Consider the following 11,926-nt stretch of genomic DNA (forward strand, 5'->3'; position numbering starts at 1 on the left):
GCGGGACGTCTGTCGCCCCCACACGCTATTCCCTAGCAAGTAAAGTGCTTACGTGTTTTCAGGAAGGGATGATGTTGCTTTAGCTCTGCATTTCCTCTCTCCCAAGCATTCTATTTTTCCCTCAGCAAATACTGTCCTACAACTCGCTCAGTTCACGTGACAGATATCCCCTGACACTCACTGCAGAAACAACTTGATATATTAACTGAAATTTCACAGGGTTCTTACAGCAGTTGGCAGGTCCAGTGTGGCACCCAGGCTATGACTGGAGAACCACCCGTTCACTGAAGCCCAGGGAAATGAAGGGCCTTTTCCAAGGTCACACAGCAAACCAGGAGTGAGCACACACTCACCCTGGGAGCCTTCCCTCCAAAACTAATGTTCTTTTCTTCTACACTGTTCTCTGTTCTCAAAACCTGAACAGCCCTGTAGATACAAAGACTGAGATACTCATGGGCTTGTGTGGCATTGGAAAGACAACGCAACAGAACTGCAAGGAGCCCCAAGCATCTGCTCCCTAGAACAGCCCCCAGCAGGGTCCTGTGAGGTCAGAGGGGTGGGTTTGCTCTGGTCCAGATCACCGTCTCTGGACACAGCTGGACCTGGGTCCATGCCTGTGTCTGCTGCCCGTAACGGTGAGACCCTGGCGAGAAGCTGAGCAGAGTTCTGAATGTCCCTCTGCCTGTTCTCTTCCCTGTCTGAGGGGGACGTTGGCTCCTAGCCTGCACAGTTTTGGCAGGATGAGAGAAAACCACGTAAAATCTCAGAGATTAAGTAACCACAATTGGCTGAAATACATACCACCTGTATGCAAACTACCTAGCCAAGAAATAACCCCTTACGGAGTCTGTGATGTGACCGAGCCAGGGTACAGCAATCACACAGGAACAATACCCACACACATTCCCACGCCCCCTCTCTTTCCAGAGCACAATTATTCAGAAGTATACAGGCTTACAGAATGTTACAGCTGGAAAAGATTCCGGCAGTCATCCAGTTCAGTGGTTTCCAACCATTTTTTTTTTTTTTAATCTCCAAGATCCTTTATTTAAAGGATCCTTTACGGAAATTTAGTGTGTAAGACAATCAGCTGCTATGATTGAAGAAAAGAGTGAGGTCAAAATCACACCTACCCCCATCCCTATTCCACCCAATCTGTCTACCCAGCAAATGTTCATCAAACCCTCCTAGCCTGGCCCTAAGGGGGCTTCACAGAACCCTGGAGTGTCAGCTAAAACTCCCCACATCTATTCAACTGCTTCATATCATAATCGAGGAGACTGAAGGGGCAAAACATAACACACAGTGTCCAGAGCCAATAATCGGGAAGGAGGGGAGGTGGAGAGAGCTGGAAATGTGGCGCCTGAGTTCAGCCTTCAGTCGGCTGCTACGTAAGTCAGCCTCTGTTGCCTGACTTCTCTGGGTCCTGGCTTTCTCCTCTATAGACTGAGGGAACGTACTGAATACTCTTTGTGAAAAGTTGTTCTCAGATGCCCAATTCTGTGGCACAAGGGCTTCCCAGAAAAGGTTCAAAAAAGTATAAGCCACCCTCCTGTGACCCCAGTTAAAGATGCTCCATGTCATCAGGCCCGGAAGTCACACTCTGAGATCTCTGAAAGCCACACAAGAAGGGAGAGCTTTAGCAGATGCTTCTGTAAGACTCAAAGACAACGCCGTCCACACCTGCTGGACATGCCACCATTGGGTGACGGTCACAGGGCGAGAAGCACTTTAGAAAGCTGAGTCCCAGTGCACCTCTGGAAAGGATACATCTCTGTTAGACATGGGAAAAGGGTACTTCACTTGCCAGTAGACCACTGTTTCTCCACTGCTTTCTTTTTCATAGAGTTCTAAGAAAAGAAACAAAACAAAGAAGTTACTGAATCTGGAAGTCTCTTTGGTTTCAATTAAGAAAAAGCTTTGATATGCTGCCAACCCTTTAGGGATGATAAAACACTAACTCACAAGGCACAGAATTCTGGAAAAAGTCTGATAGATTCATTACCACTGAAAGCGTGTTGCCAAGAGGCAGAGTCTAATAGATATAAAAATGCCATAAAAATAAAAGAACCCAACAAAAGTTGTTCATCATATAGCATAAACAGTCTCAAAATTCAGTGAAACCAAATTAGGAATTAAAATTTAAGGTTTAAAAATCAGGGTAACCACTAGATGCTGAAGCTGAAACTCTAATACTTTGGCCACCAGATGCGAAAAACTGACTGATTTGAAAAGACCCTGCTGGGAAAGATTGAGGGCAAGAGGAGAAGGGGACGACAGAGGATGAGATGGTTGCATGGCATCACCGACGTGATGGACACGGGTGAGTAAACTCCGGGAGTTGGTGATGGACAGGGAGGCCTGGTGTGCTGCAGTCCATGGGGTCACAGAGTGGGACACGCTGAGCAACTGAACTGAACTGAACCACTAGATGTCACTAGATTACCAACAGTTACACTGTTGTGCCCTTACTCCCCTCTTTGGACTTCTTGACTCAGTACATGTGTCCTGGGACTAAGCCACCCAGTCTGGTGTGTTCAGTTGAGAAATGAAGGTTCCAGAGAGTTCCGTGTCCTTCCTAAAAAGTTAGGAAGTGGCCTAACTGTGCTAACTCTAAGTTTCTTGCCTATCTCCCATGCTGCTTTCTGTCACAGTTACAGGGACCAATCAGCTATTTGCTGATGCAAATAGCATCAGCAATTGGAGGGAGATAGTAAAAGAATGCTATGAAGTGTACAGACTCTGCCCCTAAACTGTGTGGGAAGCTTCTAATTAACCATTTAGAGAAGAAGCCAAGCCAAGTCCACTGGAGGAACCAAAAGAGTACCTTTAGGAGATACTGACTTTGGCAATGTGTTAATTAATTTAGCTTTTGAAATAACAAAATCTATTAGAAGCAGACCATGGGTAAAGAGCTTGCCAGTCCATTGGTCCAAGAGGCTGCAGATGCCCTTGAAAGGAAGGGAATGAGTGGATATCTGCTGCTTTGCCTGCTTGGCTTTGACTCCCCTGTTCTTGTACCAGCATCTCATTTTCCTTCAGAGCATCACCTTTCTCTTCACTATGTAGTTTAAGCAGAAGTGACTCAGTGATAATTACAGGGCTGGGAAATTGAGCCAGTCATGGCCACGGTGATAGTTTAGGGAAGGCGTATGTGGACGAGACTTGGCCACTCCTGTAAGTTTAGGCCAAAAGTGCTTTCATAAAGGCTGTTGGGTAACTTACAGAAGATCTAGGACTAGAGTTAGGTGAAGAACCTCAGGATTACTCCAGAGAAGTCAAACTACTGCTGCCTCTGGACTTTATTCCACAGTGGGGACATCTGATGCCAAGTATCACACATCAGAAACTGCCAATGTCCACAGTACATGACTGAGCCATGGCTGCCAGGGAAATGGACAGGGAACACCTGCCTTCACCCTTGAAGAGGTGGGCATCACAATTCCCCCTACATAGGAAGCCTATTTGATAACACTAAGCGACCCAAAATCATGATAAATGTCCCCAGTACATAAGCGCATGATCGATGCTGAGGCAATTAGAGCCTGTCCTGTGACTCTGAATGCAATGAGTGGGAAAATTCCTATTCCTCTGGGGTGATGAACTTTGTTAGAATGTAAGCCTGCCTCTTCTGGTGGCATCTTTGTCATGACACAAGAATCTGCCCTATAATGTGGTCCACACAGAAGGAAACAGAGTAAAGCTGGAGAAATGAAGTAGTGAATGCAGCTGACCTGGAACAAGACACACATCTGTTTCCAATGTCATAAACCAAAGCAAAAAAAGCTTTTTCCTTTTCTCACACTGGCATTTGTTACCTTTTGTTTCTTGCAACCAAGATTCCTGCCCACAGCAAGGCTCTGTCAAGGTCTTTGGCCCCCCGGGCTAGCTGTATTTATTTCACTGTGACTGACTGGGATGGCAGAAACTACTCCCTGCTATAAGTGGCAGGAAGATCCTCTATCTATCACTGCTCATAACTCTCCATTACTTCCAGGGAAAAATTGAACCCTAGCCTGGTGGCCAGCTTAGGTCCTTGGGGCTCTGGGCCCGCCTTCCAGCCTAGTTCCAGATTCTGCTCCCCAACTACTCAACAGCACCCAAGTGCTCACAGTTCTCTAACATTTTATGTTGTTTCATGCCTTCTCTACTTTACTCATGCCATCTCCTCGGCCTTGAATGCCCTTAAACCACTCAGCCCCTCACCTCCTCACATGTATATACATACATATATATAATCTTTTTGCTTATAAAACATTGATTCAACCTCTAAAACAAAGCTTCAGTACCACCTTTTCCAAGAAGCCTTCCACGATCACCTAGGTTTATGGGATGACAACAAAACTTAAAATAAGAACAAAACAGCCCTCAGAGAGAACTGGAGAGTAACTTTAATAGTATGCAAGGAACAAACCCTGAGAACAGCAAAGTCATATTTAACTTAGCACTTTAACATGAGTTTGCTAAAATTTAAAATGAAAAATATAGTAAAGTTATACCTTTTGCTTACTAATGGCTAGAATAAATAACATGGGATTCTACTTTCTAATTGGTTTTTAAATTAGAGTGTCACTCACCTTTAACATATTGGTCCCACTGTTTCCTATAGGCTAAGTCCATATAGACATCTGCAAGCAGATCTGGTAAGCAGTCCTCCAGAACACCAAAGACCTTATACGCGTACAATCCAGTCTGCTACAAAAACAGAACAGGCAGAAACAACCTGTTGATCACCATGTTAAGACCATACAGCATCTGAAAAGCACCTGTTCCTGTAACACCATTATTGAGCACTTTCCCTTGGTCCTGGTGACACAATGGTGAAAAAGCAGACGGGAGCCTGTCCCCATCGGTCCTATATATCCAGCCTTAGGCATTGGCGCTGGTGACAGCTATATGTTACCCTGGCAATTAAAAGAGGGTTATGTGGCAAATGGTGCCTGAGCTGCAGGGGGAGCAGAGCTAGCGGTACCTCCTATCTTACCAGGTGTTCAGGAAATATCTCCATGAGGAATTTATCCAAAGTGTCTGTTCTAAATGCTAGAAGGAGTTCAGCATGGGAAGATGAGGAAATCACATTCCTGGCTTGGGAGAGGGCCCTTAGGTTGACGGGCTGGCTTACTCAGGGGTTCCAGAGCACTGTGATGAGGGAGAGCTGTAGCAGCTGAGGCCAGACAGGTAGCGGCCCTGGGTCCAAAGGGCTTTGCGACTCAGGGTAAAGGGGCCAAGATTTTAGTTTAACTACTGTGGAAGACCAACTCACGACTTCAAACAGGGAAATGACTTTAAATGGGGGTGGGCAACCTTTAAAAGATGATTCATCCTGCTTGGTAGAAAATAGATCATGAGGGAGCATGGAGACAAGTCAGAAGACCAGGGCAGCAGTCCAGAAAAGGAATAACGGCGAGTGGACAGGGAGGCAACAACAGTGATGGGGAGAGGCCAGAGATTTAGTGACACATTTTGGAAGTAATATCAGTAGGAACTGCCGACAGATGGGCTGTGGGGACAGAGAGAGTGAAGAATTGAGGATAACTCTTGGGGTCTTTCTTGAGCAACCAGGTAGATGGGAGAGGAGGTTCTTTGTGGGCTGTGGGGTAACCAAGAGCTCTACCTTGGGCAAGTGGAGTTGGAGATGCTTATAAATACCCACATGGGTGTATCATATAGGCAACTAGCACCCAGGATTCAGCCTACTATTTTAAATAACCACGGGCATAATGAAACCCAACACATTGTTTTACCAATTCCAAGACACAATTTTTCACTAATCGCTTTTTTTTCCTGTAAATGATTTATGTATAAAAGAAATGAATGGGGAAAGAAACATTAGCTTTAAATCATACTAATCCCTTTTATTCAGAAAAAGGTCATTTCTATATTCTTAATTACAAGAGACTCTCTTCTCTTCATGTTAAGCTCCTCTGCAAGGGCTCTGGGCTAGAGTTGGTGACATTATACATTTCACTCCATACAGTGGCAGCTCACAATTCCTGGCTCCCACCTTGTCAAAGGATCTATTATTAAGATAAAATCAATGGCTCAGATTAATTTCAGTGCAAAGGCAAACAAACAAAAATGAAACTTTTAGACATACTCATACTTTCAGGTGTGAAAGCAATCCTTTGACTAACCAAACATGAGTGAACTTGTCTTTTTAAACACTGTTCCAGAGAATCATGTGAATTCAAGGTGTAAACATGGAGAGTCTTTCTAAAAATCCCAAGGTTTCAAGGGTCTCCTGACTCAGGTGGGATAAGTACACCCCAGTCTGGGAATCTCAGATGTACATCAAAGTACCTGGCAGGTAATGGAAGGTAAAATCAAAACTTAATTCATAAGGTTTCAGCTGTAAAAGTATGCAGCTCTATACCAAGGGTTTCCAACCAGCCAATGACAAACTGGTATGCCTTACCCACTATGTGCTGTGCCATGGATGCCCCACAGGAAGGGCCCTCTCCCCTCAAACTCGCACATAGGAAGATAGTGAGGGTTTATACACAACACACATCTACGCCCACACACACTTAAATCAGCACCGACAGGCAGAGAGACAATGCGCTTCTGTGCAGGAATATTGGGTCCCCATTTTCTATACTATTAATCTTGGGTCTAAGACTAACATTGGGTCCAATACTAATAATATTGGGTCCCCATTTTCTTGATATGGGCTTCTCTTGTGTCTCAGCTGGTAAAGAATCTGCCCACAATGCAGAGGATCCCCTGGAGAAGGGAAAGGCTACCCACTCCACTATTCTGACCTGGAGAATTCCATGGACTGTATAGTCCAGAGGGTCGCAGAGTCGGACACAACTGAGTGACTTTCACTTTCACATTTTCTTTATATAGAGAAATATCAATAACCTCAGATATGCAGATGACATCACCCTTATGGCAGAAAGCAAAGAGGAACTGAACAGCCTCTTGATGAAAGTGAAAGAGGAGTGTGAAAAAGCTAGTTTAAAACTCAACATTCAAAAACCTAAGATCATGGCATCTGGTCCCATCACTTCATGGCAAATAGAGGGGAAATAATGGAAACAGTGACAGACTTTCTTTTCCTGGGCTCCAAAATCACTGTAGATAGTGACTGCAGCCATGCAATTAAAAGACACTTGCTCCTTGGAAGAAAAGCTATAACAAACCTAGATAGCATATTAAAAAACAGAGACATTACTTTGTTGACAAAAATCTGTCTGGTCAATGCTATGGTTTTTCCAATGGTCATGTATGGATGTAAGAGTTGGACCATAAAGAAGGCTGAGTGCCGAAAAATTGATGCTTTTGAACTGTGGTGTTGGAGAAGGCTCTTGCGAGTCCCTTGGACTGCAAGGAGATCAAACCAGCTAATCCTCAAGGAAATCAGTCCTGAATGTTCATTGGAAGGACTGATGCTGAAGCTCCAACACTTTGGCCACCTGAGGCAAACAACTGACTCCTTAGATGCTGGGAAACTCCTGATGCTGGGAAAGACTGAAGGCAGAAGAATGGGACGATGGAGGATGAGATGGTTGGCTGGCATCGTTGACTTGATGGACATGAGTTTGAGCAAACTCCAGGGCTGGTGATGTACAGGGAGGCCTGGCGTGCTGCAGTCCATGGGGTCTCAAAGAGTCATACGTGACTGAGTGACTGAACTGAACTGATTTTCTATACAGTGAGCAAAAGGGATAATTATGTATGGAAAAAAAGATCTTCTCAGCTTCCATGAGTTAGCTTTGGTTATCTGGACGCATGAAGACAAAGTGTTTCCTGGAATTAGTCCCCTTCCCTTTTGAATGTAGTTTCTGCTCTTAGTGACTTCACTCCAGTAATACCACAGAAAACAGAAAGCCCTCTAAAAGAGAAAAAGAGAGTGATGCGACTTATGTGAATACCCAAGAAGGAACTACTATGACGACTTCCTTTAAACAGTCCCTTCACGGCAGGACTGAGAAATGCCGGAACACCGGAGAAGCAAAGTGCTTGGTGACACCTTTGCTAGTCCGTCCATAAAATGCTCTTTTCAAGCACCGAGTAGCTCCACTCAAATTCCGGGTCAAAGCAATTTTTACCCCTCATTCCTTTCAAAAGAAGGGGTTTGTTTCAAAAGAAACAAACTCACATTTTCATTATGTCTCTTAAAAATGAAATGTTCATAATTATAAAAGTAAGTCATATTCATTGAGAAAAATTAGAAGATGCCAAAAATAATAAAGAAAACTAAAACATGTAACTACATAATCCTCAAATACCAACTGATAATATTTTGCATATTTTTTGAGTAAATAAATATTTCTGTGTGTTATAAAATGGGAGTAAGATAGTATAAACAGACTGTATTCCTATTTTTAATGACATCATTTTGAAACTGAGTGATCACAGCTAATTTTAGTATTCTGTAAGTTATTTCTGTTTCCATATATTTTCACAATTATGAACATTGCTGGAAAAATTATTCCAAATGGACAAACCTGGTTCATAATTCTAACTTCTTCATTAGGCAAGCAAAATGCTTCTTCAGAGATCAATTTTAGGGTCAATGACATTAACATTTTAATGCTCTTTATACTTTTTATAAATCTTTAAGAAAGAATTTTACCTATTTATACTCTCACTGGTAGCAAAGAAGCATCTCACCAGGACTGGGTACCACTGTTTGTACAAATAATTTAGTAGAAGGAAGCATAAATCTTAGTTTTATTTTGGCAACGTACTGATGTGTAATTCTCTTTCAAACTAAAGATATAATTCTGGTGCAAAATTTTTTGCAGATATGTTTTGAAATGTTCTAACATTTCAATAAATGACTCTAAACAAGTTTATGCAAGAGGTGCTTGTCTTTTCCTGAAGGTCCTCCAGAAAAACACTTCTAAGAATGGCTCAATTTCTTTATCCAAAGTAAAATGCAATGCATGCTTTTCTTTTTTACATTACTTTTAATTGCAGTATAGATGATTTACACTGTTGGGCTAGTTTCTGCTGTACAGCAAAGTGAACTAGTTATACATATATCCACTTTTTTTTAAGACCCTGATGTTGGGAAGATTGAGGGCAGGAGGAGAAGGGGGAGACAGAGGATGAGATGGTTGGATGGCATCCTCGACTCAATGGACGTGAGTTTAAGCAAACTTTGGAAGACAGTGAAGGACAGGAAAGCCTGGCGTGCTGCAGTCCATGGGGTCACAAAGAGTTGGACACAACTGAACAAGTGAAAAACAACATACTTTTCTAATGACCCACTGATTACAGGATACTGTAATTTCCTACACTACAGGTGGTAAAAGAATTATTCAGTGGTAGATAATCAGTTAATATCATGTGTAGAATATAATTCCCAGAAGAAACAGGATATTCATTATAGCATATACTCTCTTTCTTACTAAGAAAATTGCACAGCTAATCTCTTCTATAAGTAGAGGCAGCCATAAGACAATACCTTCTTCTTTTGAATATGGGTATGATGTCTAGAGCTGAAGTAGCTATTTAGTGATTCAGTTCAGTTCAGTTCGGTCACTCAGTCGTGTCCGACTCTTTGCAACCCCACGAATCGCAGCACGCCAGGCCTCCCTGTCCATCACCAACTCCCGGAGTTCACTCACACTCACGTCCATCGAGTCAATGATGCCATCCAGCCATCTCATCCTCTGTCGTCCCCTTCTCCTCCTGCCCCCAATCCCTCCCAGCATCAGAGTCTTTTCCAATGAGTCAACTCTTCTCATGAGGTGGCCAAAGTACTAGAGTTTCAGCTTTAGCATCATTCCTTCCAAAGAAATCCCAGGGCTGATCTCCCAGAATGGACTGGTTGGATCTCCTTGCAGTCCAAGGGACTCTCAAGAGTCTTCACCAACACCGCAGTTCAAACAATAAAAATGAGAAAGCACAGTGAAAATATTCAGAGTTTTACTGACATTGTTGATCAACTGATTCAACGCCAGCAACTGCTAACGTCTGGACTACTTGCTGCTGCTGCTGCTGCTAAGTCACTTCAGTCGTGTCTGACTCTGTGCGACCCCATAGATGGCAGCCCACCAGGCTCCCCCGTCCCTGGGATTCTCCAGGCAAGAACACTGGAGTGGGTTGCCTCTAAGTGAGAAATATAAACCCCTCTTTGGGGACTTCCCTGGTGACTCAGCTGGTAAAGAATCTGCCTGCAATTCGGGAGACCTGGGTTCAATCCCTGGATTGGGAAGATCCCCTGGAGAAGGGAACAGCTACTCACTCCAGTATTGCGCCCTGGAGCATTCCACGGACTGTATAGTTCAGGGGGTCCAAAGAGTCAGACACGACTGAGTAACTTTCACTTTCCCTTTTCACTTGTTTAAGACTTTGTTAATCCAGTTGTCTGTTACTTGCAGCTAAAAGCAATCCTACTTTACAAGTGGTTCTGATTGAGAATTTTATTTGAGCTCTGTAATCCTGAAAAACAACAGAGATTAAGAAACTCTCCCATGCTTTGTGTTTCAAAAAACAGCTATCACAAAAGAATCACTTTTACACACACACACATACCCTTTGTTTACCTATCACAAGGCCAAACACAACACTTCTAAATTCCCTTTGACGGTTCCACAAATGCTAAGCTACTAATTCCAAGGATCAATAGGCACAAAATGGTTGTTAACCAAACTAGTTAAGCATCTCCTTCCTCCAGACTCTAAATTTTGGCCCAGCCTCAGTCTAGGCAGTCTCAGTGCTGCTGAGAATGAACTGGCCTAAAGGTAAGATATTCTGTTCTATTCTCTAGCAGACCACCTTCACCTCACTTCCCCACATGCAGCTTCAGTCTTGCTGACTCCTCTGTCTCTGTTAAAAAAAAAAAAAAAAGACCTTTCTGCCTCTCTCCTGAGAAACTCACGGGTCTTATGGTCAAAGTATTCTTCCTAATACAATGTCCTCCAACTCTAAGTCCAGGTTTGCTTCTTATTTGACATTAAAGTAGACTGACGAAACAGTACTGATCAGACTTCTGAACGTTTCCAAGCATGTAAGACTATGTAATTAATTAAAACAGTACAAAATAGTACACTATGTAATTCATTAAAACAGTACAAAAATACATAACCATTACTGAAACAAATAGTCAAGGAAGAGAAATAAGTGATAATGGACACAATTAATGGACATTAAACTGCAGCATATTTAATTTTGCATAGAAATCTGAAACTTCACACACTCTACTACAGGAAATTCCACCTCCTTCCACTATGTACCACAGGGAAAAAAAAAAAACCAAACAAACAGCAAAAACCACCATGGGCCCACTATATTCTTGGGCCTGAGAAAACAGTCAGGCAAGGTTTACACTTGGCTTTTCAGCTTGGAATGGATTTGCCTTGGTGATCTGTCAGCGTCACTACAGCTGCCATGCATTCTGCGCTGGAAGCTGTCCAATCACTCTGACCTAACTTTTTCAATAATATGAACATTCATTTCTCTAAACACAGTGCAGGTTCCAATTTTAGGTTCACTATCTTGTGTAATCTCAACAGAGCCCTGTGGTATCAACAGGGACACTGGTGTCATGTCCCTAGGACATGAAGCTCAGAGAGGTGACATACTTGCTCGAGTTCTACAGTTAGCTCTGGGGACAGCCAGAGAGAGGAGGGCACCGTCCCCTTCTTCTCCCCACAACGGCTCCTAATATGGCTCTACTCTCTCTGCACACTTGCTCCAAGCCACTGCTCCAAACGACAAGCTAAGAATGTCAGTAAAGACGGCACAGGCTCTCAGAGCTGGAAGGAGTCTTAGATCCTTATGTAAAAAATGACAGAGACGCATCAAAAGGCAGCTGATGACTCCTGCTGACAAAACCTGGATGGGAAACTTTCCTTCCAGTCCCTAACCCAGTGTTCCTGCCCCAGACTACCCAGAAAAATGCAAATCTGCAGAGACACCAAGTAGTTTGGTGGCTGTCTAAGACTGGGAACGGGAACAGGGGATGACT

The 11,926-nt window shown here is 43.3% G+C and overlaps 1 protein-coding gene across 3 annotated transcripts in view; it reads right to left on the reverse strand.

Annotated features, from left to right (window-relative positions):
* The window catches only part of LOC104997860 (phosphatidylcholine transfer protein), a 32,478-nt gene that overhangs the window by 8,942 nt on the left and 11,610 nt on the right, over positions 1-11,926 (reverse strand). For all 3 annotated transcript variants that reach the window (XM_010852805.1, XM_010852804.1, XM_010852803.1), the window contains 2 exons: positions 4,578-4,695; positions 1,771-1,850 (listed from right to left, as the gene is read on the reverse strand). In XM_010852805.1, coding sequence (XP_010851107.1) covers positions 1,771-1,850; positions 4,578-4,695 — 198 coding nt within the window. The remainder of the gene's footprint in view (positions 1-1,770; positions 1,851-4,577; positions 4,696-11,926) is intronic.

Source organism: Bison bison, unplaced genomic scaffold, assembly GCF_000754665.1.
Source record: "Bison bison bison isolate TAMUID 2011002044 unplaced genomic scaffold, Bison_UMD1.0 scf7180017864317, whole genome shotgun sequence".
Taxonomy (NCBI): Eukaryota; Metazoa; Chordata; class Mammalia; order Artiodactyla; family Bovidae; genus Bison; species Bison bison.